The sequence below is a fragment of the Apteryx mantelli genome, chromosome 19 (assembly GCF_036417845.1).
Source record: "Apteryx mantelli isolate bAptMan1 chromosome 19, bAptMan1.hap1, whole genome shotgun sequence".
NCBI lineage: Eukaryota > Metazoa > Chordata > Aves > Apterygiformes > Apterygidae > Apteryx > Apteryx mantelli.
This window is the reverse complement of record NC_089996.1, coordinates 12,043,495-12,068,726: the sequence shown is the minus strand read 5'-3', so window position 1 is coordinate 12,068,726 and position 25,232 is coordinate 12,043,495. Positions and strand designations below refer to the sequence as shown.

General features: G+C 42.3%; 1 protein-coding gene and 1 long non-coding RNA gene across 2 annotated transcripts in view; both read right to left on the bottom strand.

Moving 5' to 3' along the window:
- The window catches only part of HLF (HLF transcription factor, PAR bZIP family member), a 35,770-nt gene extending 26,549 nt beyond the window's left edge, over positions 1-9,221 (bottom strand). The window contains exons 1-2 of the mRNA XM_067308467.1: positions 8,921-9,221; positions 7,143-7,478 (exon numbers count right to left, since the gene is read on the bottom strand). Coding sequence (XP_067164568.1) covers positions 7,143-7,478; positions 8,921-9,026 — 442 coding nt within the window. The 5' untranslated portion in view covers positions 9,027-9,221. The remainder of the gene's footprint in view (positions 1-7,142; positions 7,479-8,920) is intronic.
- A 7,945-nt stretch (positions 9,222-17,166) lies between these two features.
- Positions 17,167-25,232, bottom strand: LOC106493118 (uncharacterized). Its single transcript, XR_001294102.2, has 3 exons — positions 25,166-25,232; positions 24,935-25,051; positions 17,167-17,229 (listed from the first exon to the last, which is right to left on the bottom strand). It is a non-coding gene; the product is annotated as an uncharacterized lncRNA (long non-coding RNA).

Sequence of the window (25,232 nt, the reverse complement as noted above, 5' to 3'; positions counted from 1 at the left end):
TTAAATACAGGAGTACCAACCAGTTCTGTAATGAATTACTTAATCTTTGACCTATTGTCCACAACCGTGTTCCAGAACAGAGAATTTATAGCAAGCTGAGACCCCTAAGGCTAATTGGAAAAGTCGTCATTTTTACCATTCTCCATCCTCAACAAATCTCTACCTAACAATGCATTTTTGCCTCTCCGTATATACACCTGTATTTCTAAGGACGACATTTTGTTGCAGATGAGTTACTGCCGTAGTTCATGCTGACATCCGTTTGTAACAAATGCATACTACTAAGGAACACATTGATTTATGGGTACCTGTCAAGTTTTGTTTTAGTAATAATCTAGATTTGGGCTCCAGTTAACAAGGTCCTGAGTTTTCTAGGATCCTAATGCAATATATATTTAATTCTCCTACATATGGTCTACACAAAAATGGGAGTATATGAGCAAAGACCTTCAAGATCAGCATGCTTGTTTTCATTAAACGGCAAATCATACGAAGAAGAGAACATTACCAGCAACATGAAGACCTAAAGCTGAGAAGAGAACCGTGAAGCAAGAAAGAGGTCCACATCAGAGAGGCAAGATTTGGTTCAGAGAATGGGACAGGGAAGCATAACTGTACAACAGCTTCAAGTGTGTCAGAAAACGTGAAGAGGTTGAACAATAACTTGTATTAATTTAAAACTTGACGAATATTGCCTCAGTTATGCAAAGCTGAAGTGCTAAAAAGAGTCCTAGCAGAAAAAAAAAAAACTAGCAAAATGTTGCGACACATGCTGCCTTACCTGCCTGTTAGCTCTCCCCACATTAGCTCTGAAGCTCTCAGGACCAAATTTAGCTTTGTGATAAACAGACAGCTTCTTTAATGTTATTTTTACATTAAAATGGCCACAGATGCTACAAAATCTGTTTGTGGTGCATTCATTTTGACACAGTGGTGCATTTTAGATTCATTTTCTATACTCACTCCTCATGTGTAACTTACTCCATTAAATGCTACTGGACTTGAGGCCTTTTTTTCCCTTAAATAAACATTTTTTTCCCCAGCTCTTCCATAGTCCACAGCACTTCATACATTAAAAAAAAAAACAAACAAACCCAAACCACAGTTTTCTTTGAACTTAACCTATTTGAAATACTCTTTTCTAATCATCACATTTTTTGTGGAATTCAGGAACAAAAATATTGAAATATTATTTATTGATTACAAAAGTGAAATTTCAAAAAAAAAAAAAAAAGATGATCACATTAGTAATATACATGTTAAACAGCTGCATGCTAATGCACTGCCAGCCAACCAAGCTGCTGTTTACATAATGCTCTAAAGAACACTTTACTGATCACGAGGGTCCTTTCATCCTGTGAGAAGAAAACTCCACCAACACGCCGAGACTGGTTATCCTCCTCGGTTGGAAAAAAAAAAAAAAGCCAGAAAGATGAACGACAAGAGAACAAATAGTGATATTTTGCTACTCCACCTAGGAGCTGATGAAAGAGGGCAGTCAATAAGCTGTGCGCCTGCTGAGCAATACTGAAATCAATAAGACTACACGAGGAGTAAAGCACTCATCGCAGATTAATTGGGCAGGATCCGGCCACTGCTAGCTCCCACAGTTGCCAATCTACTGTCATATAAATATGTAGAGATTGCAACATTTAAACGTGTTTCCTAGGAGCTGCATCTAAGCAGATAATATCAATGTCTTCTTCACATACAGCTCCTGAGGACGTCTCCCCTCCTAACTATAACATATTGTTTTATGAAAGACTTCAGGGTATACTGTACTCGTGTCTTAAAAATCAAATCACTGCACTAGACAATCATTCAATCAAATGCTCTTCAATACACTTTGAGATGGGAAGCAAGGCTCTTAAAAAGACACTGTACTTTTTCTAGGTAAATGCAACAAGTTTGACTTGCTCTCAGACATCCTCAAAATGGTGAAAAAAGTCCTGCCTGGTCCCTCTGTGTACCCTCTTCCTGACACTGAACAGCCCTTACTAGCGTAAGTAGCACTACTTGTGTGGAAAGCTCTATTCCACGCAAGAACAAGAGAGTCAGGCCAGGTATATTTTAGAATTATAGCAAAAGCCCAGGACAAGACTTGGTGTTTACTTTTTATACGCCTAAGTAACTTCATGTTATTTCATGTAGTCAAGCAATTATTTAACCAATAATCAAAATTTAACAGTGAATATTAAAATTGGATCTCTTAAAGGTGACTTAGTGTTCTTGCTTCTAGCATTAACAAGGCTCGTGCATTCAGCACTTTTTCTCCCTCTTATCATGCGACAGGCTATTTTTATATTTGCCAGCGTATATTCTGCATCTTTCTTTGATCCAGAATGCAGTCTTGTGAAGCTTGTCTGCATACGGCACTTCCCTTGCTCTGGCAATCCACAGAGCTAAACTTTTCCATTTCGCTGTGATTTCGGCATCGGCAGGTAATGGCAGGAGCACACAGCCATGTGTGCGTGCATGCCTGCCTGCTGCTGCTCCAGCAAAAGCCGTGCTGAGCAGGCTGCACAGGGGACTGCCACGTGCCTAAAGCACATGGTCATGCAGGCAACAGCCATTCAGAGCCTCACGTGAGAGTCAATGTGAAGAGCAGCTCTCAGTACCAGCCTGCTTGACGGTTTAGCAGGTCATTCCCATGTTATCATGTGCGAGAGCAAAGTTCAGGAAATTCCCAGCTCCTCCTAGTGCTGGAGGTAGCGTCCTTTGACTTTAAGAGAGGGGGCTCATGATGTGGCTCAAGCAACACCTAATAACTGCTTATGAACAATGATTAAAGCTTAGGAAGAGATTCCACATAGAGCTGGCTGCTGGGAATGCTGCCCTTTGCACTCCAGAGGCTATGCGCGAAGAGGAGGTCACGTTAAGAAACACAAGGGAAGGAAGGCTACAATAAAGGGAGTGTTGCACACACACCCTTTTGTGGGCTACCTCCTTCATCAAGTCATCCTCAGTATGCAGCCGAGAGGCTGGGTGGAGCAAGAGCAAGAGATTTCCTATTTGGTTGGTGCACCTATCACAAAACAAGAGTTAGAAGAAAATGCTGGAAACTACCCAGTCATGCGTAGTGCCCATCATTACAATTCAGTATCTATACAAGAAGTAAAAGGTAATGGATCTTGTACTCTACACAAAATATTCCTCCTGAATGAATAAAATATGGCATTTAATAAAACCTTTATGTTCTTGGGGGGGGGAGGGGGAAGAAAATCAGTGTAAGTATACTTCTGATGATAGTGGTTTTCCAGCTTTTTTTGGTGAGAATATCCCTAATTTTTTCAACTGAAAGTGCAGACCATTTGATACCTACTGCACATATGTGGATTATAAAGCTTGGGTTTTTTAATCACCTTTGGCAGATCCCTTGCAAGTACTCTAAGATACCCAGCTGTCCAGGCATCACAGACTTAAAGCCACTGTCATGGGAACACAAAGATAAAGGGAGTTTTTCAAAGCCACCCGATGGCCTTATCCTCCCCAAGTAGCAGGGCAGCAACAACAATATGGGACATCACTGTCAGCAGCATCCTCTGAAATGCAACCCTAGATCCGAGGCTTTGGTGGCAGATGGAGAGAATTCAGATCTACAACACAAAACCCAGAAGCCTAACTAGGGTCTTCACCAGACTTGCCTGAGGCATCGAGCTCTAATTCACTCCGTACAAACTCTTTACACTAGCTGCCCTATTCACCCAAAGAAGGACTACACAGGGGGAAAAGGCCAGGTAAAAAGCAAACACCAACTAGTTAACTGTAAAATATGAACCTCCCTTTACATAAAAACAGGTTAGAATACTTGCTATTTCCTTAAAGAACCCCAGAGTTAAATGGAGATTTATGTTCCAAAGAACCAGCAAAAGACAACACAAGATATGCAGCGGATGGAGAACCAAAAAAGTGTGTTTGCAGTAACAGGTTATTTTAAAAGCTAGCCTTATAGAAACTGTTTTTCTGAGGGAGACTACAGATTTCAACAAACTAATCAGCATCCAGTGGGGACAGGGGGAAGGTTTCAAATGCATCTACTTTTACAGTGAATGGCAGTCTGCATTGCTAAAATAAATCATCAAAATACTATTTAACAAACCAAAGCTGAATTGTGGGGGAAAAAAATGCATCAGATTCTAATCTTGCAAAACCGTGCATCCCTCCTCATCAAAATAAAACCAGCATTCACTGCTTTCCCAAACACAGAACTCTATAGGGAAGTAGGTACTTCCTTGATTCTTTGATACAACCTAGAGAACAGATGAGAGAAACTGGTGTCAGTCAGACGATCCAAGCTGGAAATACAGAATTAAGTTAAAAGGATTTGCTTTTTTATTTATTTATTGTTGACTAAGGAAAACAAATCGGTGAGGATTCTGTAATGTCATCTTTAAGTCAGGGTCCGTTCAGCTTTGCTGAGCTTGACTACATTTCTCAGTGAATGCCAATGTGAATCTCTGGATCTTTTCCCGAGGTTGTATAAAATATACATCTGAGTGACACCGTTAGCTTCTAGAGGTGCGTAAGGCTTGTATCTCAAAACATACATATAAAATTAAATCTTATCATGTCACTCCCGTACAGCCTGCATGTCCGAGATATACCATGTACGTTCATGAGCCACATCTGGCGTTCCACACGCACCCTTCCCTGTACACAGTAGCTGCACATGCAGGTATACATGTTTTGGCCAACTGTATGTGATATACTGATGCCAAATGCTGTGAAGCCATTTAAAGTAGTGATCAGAGATGTGAAAAGCTCAGGATATGACTCTTTCCAAAGTCAGGGTCCACACTCCCAGACAGGCTTCAGTTACAACGTTAAGTAATACAAAATTCACAAAATTCACCACCATCACCACATTTTTAAAATAATTGCTATCACCTAAAAATTTTGATTTTCCTAGCAATAATAAGATCACATGAAATTACTACTTTTATTGAATTTTTTTTATACTATTTGTTCTTGGCTTTATTACAATACAAATTGCAACAGCAATGTGTACTGAAACAGTAGCTCACACCAATTAAAAAAACTTCCTGACATGATAGTTAAAAAAAAAAGTTAAGTCTTATAGGATATACTAACAAAAAGGCTCCATTATAATGATTTTAATATTTATCTCCAGGCTAACTTCCATATTTCAAAGCAGCACGTTTGCCTTGGCCCTTTTATGACAACCTTAAATAGTCATTTTTTATTTTATTAAAATTTGATTTTTAAAATACATATTGTATTATTTTAAAGCTTGCTCAAATTAAAAAAAAAATCCTCAAAATAGACTGTGAATACAAGACTTTTATAAGAGAAGGCACCAAAGGAAAAAGATATATTTTCCCCCAAATATATATATTATTTTAAGAAATGAAATGAATCCCCCTTTAAAAAAATTAACCAAAAATTTACATTATTCTTAAAACCAGGATGGCACAGAAAGTAAAAACTGCAAATTAAGATGATTTATCCCAACCCGAGAGGCCTGACTTCTTTTATAAGAGTACAAAAGTATACAGAGTTTCTAGTGAGAAAAGTTCATAACCCTGAGCTACGAACAACGCAGGAAAAAAACTCAAAAAAAACCCACAGTGAGTTGCAAAAAAGTCATGCGGACAGCTGATTACAAATAAATTCTGACAGGTGATCATTAAAAGCCTGGCGCGTAATCAGGCTCCTCCAAAAAAAGAAAGAGGACAGATTATCTGCTTTTGATTTTATGCGTGCATATACGACAGAAAATGGGGAGGCATATACGCACTATTTTTAAGAACTGGCTCAGGAAAAGCAAAGTTTCATTTTATATTTCTCTTGACAACTCCAAATATATTTTAATTTTGGAAACTGATACAAGTTACTGGTTAAATATGAAATGCCTTGGAACCAAAATATATAACAATGAAAAATCCACTTTAAGTGAAGGCGAGTAAATAAAACCCACAGACTTCTGACACACTTTGACTTCAGGGGCACAGCTCTGACTTGGGACCAAAGAGTCTGCTGACAGGTGTGTGGTGTTTTGAAGGGGGTGTTTTGTTTCTTTTCAATGAGAAAGAAATGCTGTAGACTTTAAGACTTTTCCATTTCATCCTGCTCCACAACTTTTGTCCTTCTATTTATTTATTTTGCCTCCTTATCAGATGATTCTGACAATGACTTCGCACGCTGAGCATGGCAAATGATCAAGCAGAAGGGAGAGGAGTGGTTTCCTGCTCCCAAGAGCACACTTCGGTCTAGCAGACCTTGTATGAGCAGAAGAGCACAATAAATAAGTCACCCATGGGCTTAAAAAACACCCAATTCCACGTTTTCCAAACTTCAGTGTTGACATTATTCCCCAGACCATGATCTCAGCCATGTTGGTGTGAAGCCAGAGCAGTTATCCAGGATTTGTACTAGTGTCTCTAAAGGGATGAATTAAAGTGCTAATAAACTAAGAGAAGACTTCCACTGATGTCGAACGGGTTTGAACTGGGCACTATGATCAAAACTCAGCTCCATGACTTCTTTTTTGCCTGCAGCTTAAGACAAGTATGGATCTAACACAGCAACTGGGGTCAGCGGAGTTGCACTCAGTTTATGCTAACTTAACCACAATTATAATGCAGCTCCAAAATTTAGCTCCTGTCCCCCATACTGTGGCAAATTTTATTTTGCTTGATGCAGGACAAGAACATGGCCAAAACTACAAACAGGAAGCACCGTCTTTAAGTTTACCTTCAAGATAATTGCCCAGGCTATGGTTCCTGCCTTCTCACATCAAATATTGGCCGAACAAAAGAACATTCTCTTTCGTGGTCCTTGTCCCTGTTCATTTAACACCGTGGCATCTACACATTACTATTCTGTTTGTGTTTTTCATTTGCTAATAGCCAAGTTACCAATGAAGAAAAGATGACAGGCAAGTTTCCCTGGAATTCCCACAGCTTCCTGACATAATTTAAACAAAAATCCCTGCAGAGCAACTTGCAATAATGAGAGCTATTATTTTTATTTTTTGGCATGCCAATGTCTCGAATCATATTTGCCCTCTCTAAGCTGCCTGTCAACCATACAGTAGAAACTGATTTACACTGGCAGGGGTGGAAGGGATGGGGGGCAGGCTCATGCTCAAATCCATAGGGGAGGTCTTACGGCTGATTTACCTGGTCTGACCGGGCTCTGCATGCAGTTCTGCGACACCATGCCTGGGTGGACTGAAGTAGAAGCCCTGCTGCTGAGGTCCATGACAGAAGGTGATGCTGAGGTAGCTTGCTGGAGACCTGACTGGTGTGGGCTATGCTCATGCTGGTTTGGGCTGGGTGGAATGCCATTTTCTGAGAGGAATTCTTCCAGGTCCATGTATTCCAACTGGAAAGTGTCTCCATCGTATGGCAGTGTCTTGTCCCATAATGTTGGGCCCAAGAAAGCTGACTGAGGGACTGTGGTACTGGTGCTGTCATCATCTAACTTCTTCTCTTTGTCTTTTTCTTTACCGAATGCTTAAACAAAACACATAACAAAGATGTAAGAGCTGAGTAATTAAATTACTAGCTACTATTACTACTTCAGTTATTCCTCTTGCACTCTCTTGGATGCAAGAGGTGAATACTCCCTTCGTATAAATAACTCCTTCGATTCATTCTGTTTGGCAGAGAACTGGAAGGCCATGCCAGCTGAGCACCTTTCCTTGATCCAGCCATGTTTTTAAGATTTTCCTCTATTTTTAGTTAACAATTCCACTGCATGCGTGGCTTTAAATGCCAGCTTCAATAAGTACTCACAGGCTTCTTAAGAGTATGCAATCAAGCTAATAAAGCAAGCTGGAAGATGTTGCTGGATACTGTATTTTGTTGAAAAGGGAAAATTTTGATCTAAAGCCCCTAAGCCTATAAGTAAAACAGTATAATAAAGATCCTAATCTTAGTAGTCCTTACACAATCAAAGTAGCCCCCAAATTCAATAGCTGTACTGCTTGCTTTAAGATGGTAAGGGAGCCTCATAGGAAGCAATAAATAATACAAGGTATCATTTACAGAAATAATAATGATGTTAAAACTTCTTAATGCTTTGAAGTTACAAACTTACAACAATGGTAAAGTCTGACAGAATATATATTTTAACATACAGAAGTGGAAAAAAAAAATCCAGAGGTACAGAAAAAGCAAAGCAAAAAAACCCCCAAAACTGAAATGTTTCCTATTTGCTTCTATAAAAAACATCCAGTAACTTCAATGCACACTTTGAAGGCAGCACCTGATTTCTCAACAAGATATGCTACAATTTAAACTGATCAAGCTTTCTGCCAGCTACCGTGCCTTCACAGCGTTTCCTTTTTAATTACATCTGCCCCTGCTGCAATCCTGCATGCAGCATCGAGACGAAACTCGGGACGCCGAGCGCACTACAAGTCTTGAATCCGCAGCACGGGGGGGTTTGTTTACGACACAGATCCGAACGACTGGAAATACCAAGTACAATTAAGCCTGCTCTACCTTAGCTTCCTACAAAAAGAGTTGCAACTTTTTAAGTGTTAAAACGCCTGCCGGTTGCGCGGGGCCAGATGCTCACGCACGCCGGGGTTCACAAGGAGGAAGGGACCGAGCCGGCCCGTTAATTTTATTTTTCCAGGCGGCCGGAACCATCCCCGCCGCGGCGGAGGAAAAACCCATCGCCTTCCGCTAGGCTAGACGCGCTGCTCTTATCATTCACCGCCTAATATCCTTACGGAAATCATCCAATTACTTAATCACCTTGCGGGGGGGAGCGGGGAGAAAAGGGAAAGCGAGGCGCGGGGCTGAGGCGGCGGGGGGGGGGGGGGAGGAGGGGCCGCCATTTCGGGGCGCCCGCCCGCTGCGGGCCGGGCCGTGAGGGGGGCCCCGACCCCGCGGGGGGGGGGGGGGGAGCCGGTCCCGGGGGCCAGGGCTGCCCGCGGAAGTCTCACCGTCTTCGTGAGCGAGCGGCAGCTTGAGGGGGTTTTCCAGCAGGGACTTCAGCACCCCGTAGGTGGGAGGTAGGAAGGTGGGGTTCAGCGGGAGCGGCCGCGACATGGTGGGCTCTCCCTCGGGGCGGCAGCTGCGCGGCGGCCGGCGGCTCCTTCCCTTCCTTCCCTTTCTCCTCTCCTCTGGCGGGGCCCGCTGCGAGGCGCGGGGGAGCGGGCGGAGCGGAGCGGCGCTGGCGAGGGGCGCCCGGAGGCCGCCGGAGCAGGGGAGCGGGAGAGGCGCCTCCGCCGCGCAGCACCGCCACTCCCGCCGCCGCCCGCTCTGCGCCGCGCGCCCCGGCCGCGCGCCCATGTGCAGGCGCTGCCGGCGCTGACGTCAGCCGCGGCGCGGCCCCGCCATTGGCGCGGGGGGCGCGGCGGCCGGCCCCGCCCCCCTCCCTCCTCCCCCTGCCCCGCGCCCCGCGCCCCCCCCGCCGGCGCGCGCGGCGGCCGTTGCCCGCGCCGGGGGCGGCCGTTATGGGCCGGGGAGGGGGGAGGGCGCCGTGGGTGTCTGCGCGCGGGCTGCCGCGGGGGAGCCGAGGCCAGCGCCGCGCTCGGCGCACGCGGAGCCTCGCGCGGCGAGCCCGTGGCCGCGAGCCGTTTCCCCGGTAACCGGGAGGAATGTTAATGAGTTTGAATGTTTGACCTAGCTCGGTGCATCCGAGCGTGAGGTAACGGGTGAGCAGGCGGCGGCAGCCCTGCGGGGAGCGGGCGTGTGTGTGCCTGTTGCGAGCACCGCTGGAAACCCCCCCGTAAACTCTGCGCTGGGGCCCCGGAGGGGACGAGGAGAATAATATTTTATCTAGACGCTAATAATATTTTATTGGTTTCTAAAGAAAACAGTTATTGGGCTAGCTAGCATTTAGCTTCAGAGACACGACAGAGCTTCTAATACACCTTATTTCCACAAGAAGACTGCTCTTCTCACCAGTTACCTGCATAAACCAGGGTGGGATAGGTTTCACCATTACCAAGATTCCTGGTATCTTGTCTACATTTTCTGTCTGAAGTGGTTCTCCTCTTTCTGCTTTCTAGGATCCTGGGTGCACGCACAGCTGGTTTTCTATCCACTTCGGCCTTCAGCCACCCTCTCAGGAACTGAGCGCTTGCCGTGTTTGCTCCATTCAACAACTGCACTCTCGCTGTGGTAATTTCCACCCTTCAGACACTTGTAGGCATTTATGTCTCTTTGCTTATCTTTTTAGGGTGGCTCTTTGCCAAGCCGCACCATCCATATTTAGTTCTACCATTCTTTCTTTAAAATTAGTTCTTTCACCATTTACACATACGTACAATCATAAGCTGATATAGGTAGCGTATTTGCATAGGTTATTAATTTGAATGCCCAGTATTTAGAAATAAAAGCAGTATGATTTATGAGGAACAGAAGGCTGCCCTGAACAGTTATGTTCTCTGCTTATTACCCGGGCAAAACATATTGAAATGTATCTATGAGTATATGCATTTTCACTAGTGTCTGGTGAGATGATCCAGCTAAAACCAGCAGCCAAACAAAGTCCAAAGTACGTTCAAAACAAGAGTATGATTGCAGTGCCATCACCAAAATCTGAAGGTTGAAAAATGCAATCATCAGGCCCTTCAGAACCAGAGACAGCGTAATATTAACATATTTAGGGAAAACAACTGAGAAGAGATTATGAAAGAACCTTCAAATGCTACTGATTTAGCGAGGTTCATGACAGGAGGGGCTTCATGGAGTAATATGATAACAGCAGCATAGTAATTTGCAAGTCACCTACCCAGGAAAAAAGCACTAGATTATTAAATGATTGTACACATACCAATGTTGCCTAAGATGGCCAAATTGCTAGTTATTGGAAACCTTTAATTACGTAAGTACAGAGTGAATGACAAAGAGGAGGGCAATGATTGGCAATGCATATGTAGATGTGGTACAGGATGTTTTTCTATGCAGTGTAAAAAGTACATTTAGGAGACTGGGTAAGCAACAAAGAAGAGTAAGTAGAAATAGAAGATGTGAAAGTAATACGGACACTGGGAAACACCAGTAACAAGATTAGTTAGTGATGTTACAAAAGCTCAATCTGGGCCAAAGTACCTAAGTTTTTGTGGTTATTGACCACTTCAGACAAAATGCACTCAAAAGAAAGAAATAACATTTTAAACAAAACAGAATGATGGGAAAACTGTTCTGTTTCACTACTTGATATTGAATGGGGTAAATTATGTTTGCTCTGTGCAAGTGTGGAACAAAAAGACGCAAAAGGACAGTAAGGACCAAGTATAATTACAGGCTATGCATTCCCAGCAAGTAGGAGCTGGGAATTTCCTCAGCAAGGAAAGTGAAACAAATCTTTCCAACGTATAGACCAGCCAGAAAAGCTGGGACAAGTACCAGAGAGTATTTACTGTGCCTGAGCGGTTGTTTTCAGTTTCACACTCCAACAGGAGCAATAATTTAACTCCACAGTCTTGCCACATAGACAGTTTTCATACCAAGGAGCCTAAATTCACAGGCTGTCAGGACAGAAAGTTGTTTTTAAACATTAGTGTTATGTGTACCTACAAGTTACCAGTTTTTGCTGGCTACACTTTCTCAACAGTGATCTGCAATTAATTCATACTATTTCTACCAGTGGCTGACCCCACACTCTCCAGATAAGTCTAACACAACCAAAATAGAGCTAATTATACACTAACTGGATTTCTGCATTTTCCAACTAGTCAAAAATGCCATTTTTGGCATGTATTCTTAGCAAAGGCACCCAGAGAATGTTTATTTTATAGCACATGAGGGACTATGACAGCTATGTATTTATTTTGTTTCTGTATAGAAAACATCTTGTTTGGTCCCCAATTAAAAAAAAAAAAAAGAAAATCTCAGCCAATGTTTATGTTTCTGCTCCTGGTGTTTTCATCACAGAAATTCAATCAGTTACACGGTCCAAACATGCCATTTTTCAAATTAAGTACACATAAGTTAATATGCAGCTTTCCAGTATCCTGGTTTTACATAATTCTTTCCTCCTCTAACCAAGACAATTTGAAAAGGCAATTTTAAACCCCCAAAACTACGTTTTTAAGGAGTCTTTCCACACAAGTCCAAGCACACTGGGTCACGCTGGCAGACACCCCCGCTCCAAGTCCTTTGCTTGCCCTTTGGCTAGCACAGGCCCGCGCAGGCGACGCGGGGCGCTGAGGCGGCGGCCTCCGAGGGCGGCCCCGGCCCCCCCCCGGCCCGCGCGCGCGGCGCCGCCACGCGGGGATCCCGCCCGCCGCCAGGCGCGCGGCGGGAGGGGGAGGTGCGCGGGGGCGTCACGTGAGCGCGCGCTGACCTACTTTGGGCCAATGGCGGGGGCGGGGCGGGGCCCCGGCGGCCCCCGGCAAGCGGGTGGGGGTGGGGGAGGGGGGTCGTTCGTCGCCCCCAGCGAGGCGCCGGGTAACGGCTCCTGCGGGAGGGCGGAACCAATCCGTGGTAGCGCGGACCGCGCCCCGGCTCCTGCAACGCCGCGGCGGTGGCGCCTGCCTAACCTTCTGCGAACTGGCCGTGCCGCGGCAGCCCAGTGGGTTTTGGCTGGTACACCAGTAAAATAAACGGCCGTGACTGCGTCCCAGTCTGTGATTACCTAGGCGAAAAAAAAAGAAAAAAATTTGGAAGTACTACCCATCAGCGTGTTAAGCCTTATGACCAAAAACTACCAAGTTCCTGCCTTTCCTGACATACCGGCTTGTGGCTGCCCCGGGTTTCGGCTGCCAACCCAGATGCAGTGCGGGCTGCTCCTGCGCTTCTCCGCTGCCCGCCCAGCGTGTGCGCCGAGAGCCTCTCTGAGAGCTAAACTGCTTTTTAGGCGCTTGGGCTTCAGCAGTCTGACTCAAGTCTTGATCTTTCAGCTAGGGGGAAGACTCCAGGTGTTGTTTAGATGTTTTTGTAACTCTTGGCATGGATTAGATCTGATTATTCTCTTATTTCTAAATCTACTTACTCATACCATTTTTTTAAACTGAACTATGGATTTTTTTTTTCACTGGTGTTATTCAAAATATTTTTTTAAAAAGGGAGGCCCTTCTTGTTTTTACTAAAAAATCTCCTAGCATAGTCCATGGATTTGCGCCATTATTTTACTGCAGTTCCCATTCTCTTACTTTATATTGCATTTGCATAGTTTGTGATGGTAATTGGGAATTCTGCTCTGAAATGTCCTCTGGAAATAACAGCGCAGTTTTTCTTCCCATGTAGAAAGCAGAAGTTAATATTTTCTCTAGAGATCCATCTAACCAGGGAGTCTACTTGTATTTTCTCCATAAACACTGATAAAATAAGATTGGCTGGGCAAGGAGGACTGCACAGTAATCAGGACTAAACGTAATGTAGATACTGATAGATGGAAAGATGACTGATCCTGTGCTGGAAGACAGTTTTATATTAATCATAATCAACTTGTAATCTAGATCTCCCTGTGTGTTTAAATATAGATTGGTCTGAAGTATCCAGTCCTTTTCTCTGACCATCTCGTTCTGTCTCAGGATTAAATAGGAGTCATTACTGTATTTTCACTTTGAGAAGTCTCTCAAACTTGAGCAAAACTTCCTCTGATCGGGTATGCATAGGATTGCAGTTAGATTGGCAATATCACTTTTATTCCTCTTAGGTTGCCTTCTTTTGAATATGTTCTGTTTTCTCTGGAGAAAAGAATTGCAAAAGTGGGGAGGAGGATTACAAGCTACTAGGTGAAGAGAGAGGATTACTTGGAAGAGCTGGCTCTTGGGTCAAGGCACAAGACAGATTGGAAAAGCAAATGGTTTACGAAAAGTGTGACTTAAATACGTACTGGCTTATCGACAGAGATCCTTGCCTCAGGCTTCTACAAGCCAAAATGATGGATGAAAGGAGCAAGTGAGATATGCAAGAAAATAGACAATTTGAAGAGACTTAAGATTCAGCATTTGTTTTAGTTCTAATTTGTCCTAAAAGAGAGAAGCATGCCCACTTAAGCTGGGACTGTCCTCTATGTAAGGCCATACCATGTGATGTATACCTCAGAGGTACAGAAAAAGCCAAAAACGTACATTTGGATACCCACACCCTAATTGGTGCTAAGCAGCAGCAGCAGCTTTTGAAGGCCAGTTCAAGAAGCACCAAGGAATACTTCCTTCCCCATCATAAAAATTCTGGAAGTAGCCCTTGCTTGGCTTTCCAAGCAAAAGCTATTACCAACAGTGTTGAATTACTTACATGTTGATGTTTGTTGTCCACTTGGCATGCAGCTGAGCAAGCAGCAGTGGCTCCTCATAAGAGGGAAAAAATGCTTTTTAAATGATCCATGATCTGCCCCCGCCTGTGGGTTTGGGTTTTTTTTTTGGTTTAATTGAATGCAGGAGGGGCAGGTTTGGAACTGCTTTTGGGTGATGGCAGAGGAACTTCTCTTAAGTAATCTGGGGTGGTTCCAAAAGGCATTCCAGTTCTCAGAAAAATAGGTATTACTAGTCATTGCTTATAGGCTATGAGTTGAAAGATTAATACATTTTTCTCCACCAAAGTTTACAGTCAGCCCTTAACATGACAGTAGATCAAATACATGTACTTGCATGGGCAGCTGACCTGGTTTGAACTGAGCAAGAGCTACTCTCAGTGATGACTATGTTTTTGGAACAAATACTTTGCTATGCTTTTTAAAGCAATCTTAACCTTGTAAAGCATTGACCAGCCTCTCAAGCTCACTTCAAGTGTCTAGAGCCCTTGGTGCTGTGGGGAAATATTTAGATCCAATAGCTATGACTGGCCAGTTAAATAAGATGTCACAACTGTATTGAGACAATAATGAAGTAGCTGGTCTCTTTTGCTGTCAAACCTTTCTCTGAGTAAGGACAACTCCCAGCTGGTGCTAATGGGAGAAGCAACTTGATCCTGCCATTTATTCATCTGCTCTCAGTTCCTATTCCTTTCTCCCTGCTGGCTTGCATGCAGCAGAAAGACAGTTAGAAATAGCTGTTCTTACATGCTCAGGCTGTTTGATTTTGGAAGCTGGCATTGGTTTTAATGGATATGGGAGAAGAGCACCCATGCGCACAGAATGAAACGGCCCATCCCCAAGCAGAGCTGTAAGAGAGGAGAGGAGTGAAAGGTGCAGGAGCTGAGCATCTCCTCTGTTTTCAAGCAGAATTTCTATTGAAGTTGATGACCTAGATTTCTCTGACTTCAAATGCCTGTTTTCAGAAAGATTGCCAGAGGCTTGGGGCAAGGAAGGTCAGGGCAGAATTTAGCTCAAAGTATTTTGTGTCCATAGGCTTATCAGAACTGGATCCATAAAATTCAGTACTGAATACCCACCTTCTTCAATGAGGTCGGTGACAGTCACTGAAGTGCCTCGTACCCCTGGGCTCCGGAGTCCTGTAAGGTGGTTGCCCTAAGCTTGTGATTTGTTTCTGTCGTGTACTTTTGTCTTCAGTTCTGTGACATCTACCTTGCTCCCAAGTTTCCCTCTCAAAGAAACACACACACAAAAATAAAAAAATCCACCAATTTTTAATCCTGTGGGCTTAGATTGTTAAGAATCCCAGAAATGTGGTGAACCTCTTTCATCTTTGGCAAGAAAGCCTGACTTTCTTCTGGAAAACTGGGGAAAATCTTACAGACAAAAATCAGGCTTCTAAACGTAAACACTAAAGTCATGCTATGTCTCTTTATGAAAGAATCATCGTAACAGCACATATTGAAAAAGAGCAGGAAATAGTTGCAGTAGCACACGTTATTAATCTGCATGCAGTTTATCCTGTAGGACTGGATCCATTAAATCTTGCAGATGAGACAGGGTTTTTTACTTACTCTCACTTTGTTATACCCAGCAGCAGTGGAACAGTTTCTAAATACTAATTTCAGACCACTGTACCCCCATCCACAGCCCAAACCATGGAATTCTGTTGGAATTAATTCTCATCTCTCTCTATGGATCATTTTATTCTGTTTAAATCTCTCATCAGAAATTTCATTTGGAATCTATTTGCTATATCAGTGTCAGAATATATACATTGAGTATGTTCAATATGAGTATATTGGACTTCTCTTGTTTTTGGAAACCTACTTTTGCAAATACCATAATGCAACATACAGATAGTATCAATGAACACTGACTTAAGAGGCAAATGTACGCTGGATTCTGTGCATGTATCGCCCTACTTTATTTGATGCAGAAAGTCTGATTGGATGTCTCAAAGATTTATAGCTTAAAAGGCTTGGAAAAAATAGAGTTTGAGGAACCTGGATTTTTTTTAATGTATTTTCAAACACAGAATCAGCTTTAGTGGTACTCACTGAGCATCCAAAGCTGGATTTCAGTTGTATGCCTCTCTGTTTATCTGGAGAAAAAGGAGGTATTTTCCCATAATCATGTTGCCTTTGTCTGAACATAGTCCCAGGGCTGCCACTTGCGATGACGCAGGGTGGAACAGCTGCGTCCTGGGAATTCGGCTCAAAGCGAAAGGAAGAGATTCTGCCTGCTCAAACCAAAAGTACTCCTACGTCTCCCTTCCGCTGTAGACAACAGCCCTCCACGAAAGGTGTCACTCCTGCTGCCCTCGTTGTCTTCCAAAAGAGTGGACTAGTTACTGATGACCCCTATGAGGAAAGATGTGTACTGAAAAGGTGTGCATTGAAAGACAGACATAGTGTTTGCCATTTCAGTGTTTAGCTTTGTGCTGTCAGCTTTGTAAAAATGTTTTTATGCATTAAAGTAAAATGCATAAGCTAATTAAGAAAAATACAATGATAGCTGGCAACTTTATTGTGTAAACCTTAAATATACATGCAGACAAGAGAAACAATAAAAAGATTGCTATTGTTTGTTGCTCTATTCTGCCTTCAAGCATTTCAAGCATTTTTTAATATCCTGTTTTTTTTTTTTTTTTAAGCGATGCCCTGATCTGCAGAAACATAGCTGCACAATTGACTGTATTTGGACTAAATATATTCTGTCTGTGTGTTTCTCTGGTCAAGGATTTAGACTTCAAGCTATACTGAAAGCATCAGGCATAATTAGTTTTAATAACAAACACCTCTGACTTAATTTTATTCCCATTCATTTCTTAAACCTTTTTATAAAATCTTGAAACTAATGAATTGCCTTGCAGAATAAGTTGTTTTTGAAGGCTGACAACTAGCATTTTTGTAGGCATTTGTGTTTTTTTTTTTTAACTGCCAAAGGGCATAAACATACTTACAGTTTTCTATAGCCATCTGACAGCGTATGGAAGGAAATAAAGATGTCCTCCTGTATTTTCCCTTAAATGGCTTTGACCTGGAGAATACATTATTTTGACTGGCATGAAAAAGAAGGCTGTGATCTTATTTTTACTGTTTGTTATAGCTGTTTCAAACTTATCAAAGAAAGAAATAGAGGCTTTTCAGATGGCTTCTTGCCAACATCGCTAATCAGAATTTTAATGAGATTTTTTGAGGCCTAAATTATGTCTGATTAACAATATATAAAGCAAATGTACAATACCAGAAAAGGGACAAAGTCTACTGTCTCTTGTGTAGAATTTATGTTTTGATCTCTTTACAAATAGAAATGTTAAACAAACTACAAATTTTAGGCTGTTTTAAATATATGCAGACATTTTATTGTTATGCCTTAATTAACAAACTGCCTTTAGAAAATGTGGTCCTATACTTTTACAATAACTTTCAAATCTCTGAAGGGGAAAAATTAAGTGTATGTATGTCTGAAACCCTCTGTATGATTTCCATTTGCTTTAATAGACTCCTGAAAACTCCAGTCCAACACACGCCACTATCACAATGGAAGCTGTGCTTTTTTACTTCCCTTAAGTGCCCCATTTGCTATCATCACATCTTTGGACGGAGCATGTGTTCCTATTGCTTGTGGGCTGGATTACTAGCCTGCAGCTTCCATTTCCCAACCATCATAAAAGGCACAGCTATATTTAGTTTACACACGCTGTTTTTCTCCAAGCATCTAAGGCACAAAATGATTAACAACTACAAAACATCACCCTCAAAACACAGTATTGTTTATTCTCCCCAAAAGTATATTTTGTGCAAAGAAAGAGGGGGCTAAACCAAAATTACTTTCTTTTTTCCCCCTTGCAAGATTTTGTTGTTACTTATGGTACCATAGTTCAGTTCCCTCATTGTCTGGCTTATCTGGAACGTATGAACTACTTTAAAAAGGAAAGCATCTTTAATCAGATTTGCTTAGATGCAGTTTAAGTGCATTTAGACTCCTAAAAGCATGGAATTACAACCTATGCCAAAACAGACCATTTTATTCACATACTGAGACCATTAAATAGGAAGTTTCTTGCAAAGCCTTCTTCCAAATTTCATGTCTAGTAAACAAATCCCATTTCTTTATTCCAGCTAAATCAATATATCTTTTGATTCATTTAGGTGATGAATAGCAGCACTAACAATGGGGAGAAAAAAGCACACCCAAAGCACACCAGAACAGAATGAATATAAAAAACAAAACAAATATTCCCCCACATATAAACTCCAGTTCATAAACACTAGTAGTATTGAGTTGAAGTGTTCAGAGCACTTGAGAAGGAAACTTTTTTTAAGTGTTGCTCTAGACCTGGTTTATCTGGAAAGCTGTGACTAGAGTTTATGCTAAATGGTAGCATATATAGTTAATGGAATAGCCTATCAAGAGACCACTAGCTTCGAACTAACGTTAGATGTATTCTAAGTAAGCTTAAATACACATTTCAAATGTGTATTTCTTGAAGTGTGTAAATAAATATATTCACAGCAATTTTAAGGAAAGAGCCAAACCACAGGACGGAGTGAGCCAGAATCATTTTGCATCTGTTACAACACTCAGGATAATGTTTGGTTGATTTATAGTGGAAATATTTGTTTTTCAGCTGGAACTTTGGTAACTCAGAACAGATGTTCAACAGCAGTGTTGGAACTTTATCTACCCATGGTTCTCTGTTGATTCCTGTTATATGTTTAAGCTAACCTAGGTTAGTTTAACCTGAAATTTAATATACTGTGAAACTACTCATCTCAAGAAAAGTACATAGTAAAGGGGGTGCTGATGGAATATAAGTTTGGTTACCTTTCCATTTTATCAGAATCTCAGGCATTTGATAATGTATGCAAAAATACCAAAGCTATTAGATTTCATTAATTCTATGTATCTGGGTGAAGGAGAAGTGGTTATTTTTTTTCAAAGCTTTGTAGCATTGGACCAACTCAGCTTACTGACTTTTTTCCTCTCTTCACTGAGCTAGGGAATATTTTTTAAGAAGGAGTGAGAAGAAATTTCTGCAATGAGAAAGTTATTATTTGTCTCTCCTAGAGAATTAACTAGTTGTCTTTAAAATCATTAAGAATTCAATATAGTTTAAAAAAAAGTCCTATTTATACCACTTAAAGACCTCTCACTACAGAACAGATATGAGTTACAGCCCTGTCTTCCACCTGATTTACTCATGTCCCTCAACACTTTGCAAGAAAAGGAGACGATATTCTGTCTCCACGCTTGTTTAATTAGCTGCCTGTTCAATGTGTTCTGAAATCAGTAGAAATCTCTGCATTTGCTTCAGTGGTGCTTTTTTGGTTTGGAAATAGCTGCCCTTTTTTCCCCTCAGGAGGCGACTTATATTCTCCTCTCCAAGTGCAAACATTCAGAGATATTTGCTGATGTGAATTCCAGATTGTCAGTGAAATTCTGCCTGATCTCTTTCCCTTATGATTTCTGTTGTTTCTTCTAGGAATTTTCAGCTACTTTACTGCAGTGTTCCTGCTCCCCAGGAAAGATCCAAGTAAACTGTTATGCAGCTATTAAATGTTTATCCCATTACCAGCTACATTTCTTTCCAGGTGCATCACTATATCCTTAATGGCTGAAAGCATTAACAGTGTCAGAGAGGATCCAATTACTCATTTCTATGTGGAGCAAAAGCCTTGAATTACAGTTCTGCATTAAGCTCCTGAAGATGTACACAAAGATGTTTCCTCTCCGATTTGATGGACTCAAAATAATGCTCAATAACATGCTCATCGCAGGGAAGACAGCAGGCTGTCAGAGTTACAATGCGCGACTCGGCACAGTGCTAGTGACTGCATGGTGTTCAACCTGTCGTGCTGTCAGCTGAGAAAAGAAGGAGAGGTAGAGCGTGTGGAGGGGGGCTTTTCTTTGGGCCTCAGCTGTTTTATAGCTATATACCTTTTACACCTCATCCTGCTGCTCTGCAAGATATACTGTGTATCATTAACATCTGAAAGAACCAGATCTCGGCACAAGCCTGTTGTGCAAATCCTGTCCAAATGCAGATTTTACTAGAATATATTCTTTTCAAGCAAGTTGGTATTTATAGCAGTGACATGAATCACCTTCTTAGATACCATGGATACAGCATTTCATCTGGTAGCTCCATTAAGCACAATCAGCTTTTCACAATATTTTGCACTTGCACTTGTCAAACAGATGATTGTCCGTTTTGCTCCTCCAGGCACTCCCCCTCTCTGTCCTGGCGAGACCTCTGGCCCGGAGGCGTCTGAAATGCTGCCGCAGCCAAGGAGCCTCCATGCACCAGAGGGAAAAATTCCACGGCTGCAGCCGTTGTTCGACAAGCTTCTTCGAACACTTCTCTGATGTCTTGCTCTGACCTCCATCCCCATTATTTTATCCCGATCATTATCTGACTGATGTATATTATGTCAGTTCTTCCTTGGAAAAGCTGTCCCTTCTGCAGGCAGTGCCATACTGGATCATTATTTGAGATTTCCTTGAGCAGTAAGCTGTAGATCCAGGCATCCCTGAAATACCGGAGTGCTGGGCTCTCACAGCTAGCTGCATCCTATGCTTCTGTTTCTATGTTTGAGAAATGCATTCACTGGTGGTCTGTTTACAGTCCGTTGAATTTGGGTTTTAATTTCAGAGAGTAGGAAACAAAACTGTGGTAGGTAGGAGAGATCTTTTTGAAATGGAAACAACCCCAGCTTTTTCGTATCAGGTGAAAAGGCCAGAGCATCATTTTTACACTTTTTTTGAAGAATAAATTTTTCTTCTAGTTTTAATATTTACCTCAGGTCCCTGGTGTGCAGCCTTCACTTACCAAGCCAGTTCAGTACAGTGGGTAAAGCACTAGCTTGGTGACGAAGGCTCATCTCCAATCACTGCCACCAACTAGCTGTGTGACCTTGGGCAAGTCACCCTGTTTCTGCCAGTGCTGTCTGTTTCATCGTTGGTCTCTGTTTCCTGTAGGTGCAGTGATGAAGATCTTAAAAGAATAATATGCGTATCCCAGCTGAATACTTGCCCGAGTAGCTGTGTGAATTCATATATAAACGAGGTAGCAAGGTCTATTATGGCATTGACGGAGTGCAAGTTCCTTCTACACGACAGCCAGGTACTTGTTTCTAATAAGAAGTTCTGTAGCAGTACGTTATATTTGTTTCAACCTCACAAGAATATCCTCTTGCTTGCTCTCTCAAGTCCTTTTAATGAGATGCTCAGAGGTTGGGAGACAACATCTGCTTAGTAACAGAGTTGGTATTGATCTTGGTTATTACAGATTTATGCACTTTGCTAGCACAGACAAACATTGTAATAATTGCTCGTTATAAGAACCGGGAACTGCTTAGGTCCCAGTTAGATCTCAGGGGATTGGTCCCACCAGGCGCTGAATGCTTCTCGAGACCTGAGCAGCCTTCAGTCCGTCCCAGGGAGGTGAAGGCTCTCAGCACGGCACAGGGTCAGTCTGGCTTGGCAAGTCCATGCAAGACTGCGTCCCGCAAGGAAACACTTTGATTGTTCTGAGTACTAGTAAATAAGAGTAGTTTACTTATGAGTTGCACTCAGGTCCTTCAGAAGTCAGTCAAAGGCTTTATTATGCTAAGATTAATAGCTCATGAGTAATTGCTCCTAAAACAATTCAACCTGCTAGGCTGTTAAGTTTGTCAGGTACAATATCTCACTGCCACACGGGCTGATTTTTAAAATCTGACAGTTAGACAAGGTCTAACTACAAAGAAATCTGTGGAACCACTATATTTCTGGCATAAAGGTCAGCAAAAGATCCATTATGATCTATGCAACTCTTTTCTGCAAGGGTAACACTGGCTTTATTATAAGTGTTAGATTTTCTGTCATCTTAAATTGCTTATAAATTATAGTGAAAAGTAAAACATGCATAAGTTAGTCAGCTAGGATTTTGCAGTTCTAACACACATTGAAGTTGCAGACGCAAAACTTGGCATGTTTGGTTCATTTAGAGGATACACATTTCAGCACTCAGGGACACCCTTACCATACAACACCAGCACAGGCAGCACTAATGAGAAGTTATAAATCAACTGAGGAAAAAAAATAATTTTAAGCTTCCTAGTTTTATAATAGATAACAGGAGATGTGATTTCTTTTCAATATTTAAAACAGTTCCCCTTAAAATTAAAACATTCAAACCAATTTATTTTTTTTCCCTCCTGAAGAATGTCACAAATAAAAACTAAATGTATGTAAGGATCATTTGTCTTGACATTAAAAAGCAACTGCATTGGCAGTGAAGCACAGCAACAACTTAATGCTACTTTCTCAGAAAGTGAAGATACTTTCTTCTGTTTGAAGCCACAAGCGGATAGATTACTCGAACTACAAATCTACTAGAGCATTATCACCATTATTTTTAAAAAGTCTGAATGCAGAAAAATGTTAGTAACAGACTAGTTTTAACAAAATTGGAAATCTGCAGGCATTAATCCAGACGCCCTGTGGTAATCTAGTGGTCTGTTATTTGTGTTAGTCTGTCTGTGCCAGGTTGTAGGTACTTTGGGGGAGGAAGTGGGTTTTTTGCAGCTGGTATGGTAGAGTCCCAACCTTGGTGCTTCTGCAGCATAAACACACAGTGGAGTTAAGAAAGCTTTACTGCTGTACGGTTTGAGATTTGTCTGTGACTTCCCTGCCAAGAGGACACCGCATACAGAGAGCGGAGCGCTTCATGATAGCCTGTGACCGGCCATCCCTGCTTAGCGAGAGAGGCCATAAGGAAGGACGGGGGCCTGTTTTGAGTTGGTGCCTCCCCAAAGTGTCCACTCTCGTTCAGGCATGGGTTTTTCCTGCTCCTGTAGCTGTCATTCCCTGTTACAAACAAGTGTGTCAGCCAGGTTTTCTGCCACAGAATTTTGTTCTGCTAGTGTCATGTGTGAAAGTTGTCCATGTTTCCCTGTCCCTTGTTCTTTAGGTGCTGTTTCACAGCTGTTTTTGTGACTCCCATGAAGATCAGAATAACAGTCTGGCACCAAGCAAATCCATAGCAAGATTTCCATCAGCTTTTTCAAGAGAGAAAAGATTTCACTTTACCTCTGGGATCTTCCCAAAGTATATTAGATTTAGTGACTTTTTCTCCTTGTGACTCAGTGTTTGGGCAGTAAGGATAACGTTTGCCTGATTTCAGATCTACAGAGGGACTACAGAGTTCACATGAGGCTTCCCTGAAAACTTTGTACTATTTCAAGGGGTAACATCAGGGAGAAGTCTGCTAGCAGCTTTCTCATCTTCTCCGCACTTACGAATATGCACAGGGGAAGAGGGAGCAAGATGAAAAAGCAGCTAGGACCCATGTCACCGTACTGCTGCAGATCTTCCCTGATATTAGTTATAATTGCCTCCTCTCTTTCTCGGCTATCCAGTATTTTAACAGGTGTTTCACTGTTTTCCCAAAGGGAAGCAGAGCAGCCTATTCCCTTGTGCTCTGAAGTGGCTCCAGCTGATTTGAATTCACACAAACAGCAAATTGGGTGAGAACGGTGCCACTGAGGAGGGAAGGCTCTGCTCCTTCTCTGGCCTCTGCATTGGGCAGGCTCAGCTGCCTGAGGCAGGCAGAGCAATCTCCCTGGGACCTACACCCAAGAGAGGCTTGAAGTCTAGCTGAACCCCACTGATATCTGTAATTTTAAACCTCCTCACTCACAAAATTGCATGAACTGGCATAGGACTATCATGGCTGAGGTTCGTATCCAGCATCTGCATGTAGATGTGCAAAAGTCTTAAAAATCTTGACAGAAAAACTCAAAAAAAAATCTTTTGCTGGGCAGTAGTCACTACTAAAAACTACCACCCTTTTATCTGTAGCTGTCAATGCACTGTAAAAAGTGCCTGTTATTCCTGTTTTGTAGAATAAACATATATTAGTGATTTCTGAGTAGACTTAATAAAGAAACTGGGTGCCTAAAAGGTCTTCTAGAAAATCCCATCATTACTACATAACTGATTTTGTTCTGCCCAGGAATTCAGATCTATTGGTTGTGCTTGGCTTTTCTTCTCATAGCTTTAAAGCAATAACTTCAGTCTGGAGCTTTCACTTTTCTCTCATTCTGGGGCAGATGAAAAACTGAAATGAGACCAGCTATCATCATTTTCATTTTGGGGCAATCTTTCAGGTAGGGATTTGTTCAAAACTTCTTTAGGTGTATCCTGGTTTTGTGATCCAGAGACACAGAAGTCGCATTTGCGAAATCCAATTACACACCGATCCCGGCACGGACGCATGACATAATGCACGTAGATCCACCTGACTCACTTCCGCACCCACAACTCTCCTTCCCTGCTCTCAAAACTTTCAGCCTCCATGACAGAGCTACGCTTCCTATCTCAGGTATTTGGGATTATAGCAAACTCAATCTACGTGTTTGGGAGTTGTCAACGTTCCAGTCTTTCCCTTGGAAACATGGTAGCTGACAGGGAAAAAGCAGCTGAGAACTGCTTAAAACTAGGGGAGTGATCAGAACTGGGTAGGGCAGGAAAAAAGCTGTAGATGGACATTGTGGTGGCATCAGTACACCAGAACAACAGCTGCTAAACGCAGTGTTAAGAGGCTGTGCAGTGCCCTTGGTTTTAACGAGGAATTACAGACACATCTCTACTTCATTAAGCTTCCTGCCCAGAATTAGCATCTGTCAGTGCTTGTTTGGAATGAGGACTCTTGAGTGCAGTAAGACAAAAATCTCTAGAGCAAGGAAGAGCTTACCTGGTAATGTTTCTTTCTCAGGAACAAAATCTCATGCACTGTGGACTGGAAGGATGTGATACGCCCAACCGGGTGTGCTGTCTTCACTCCCAGCTACACAAAGTCCCTCACAATTGGCTGTAGCAGAAAAAAGGCACTAGGTATTTCTCCTTATCTCTGCTCTTGCAGAGCAGCAATTTCCTCTCAGCCACATCAGAAAGCAAATCACCATTAACCTGTTGCACTGCTCACCTGCCTGGGAGATGGCTGCTTCTTGCCTGGAGGCCTCCTCTTGCAGAAGCCACTTGTGCTGCAGCAA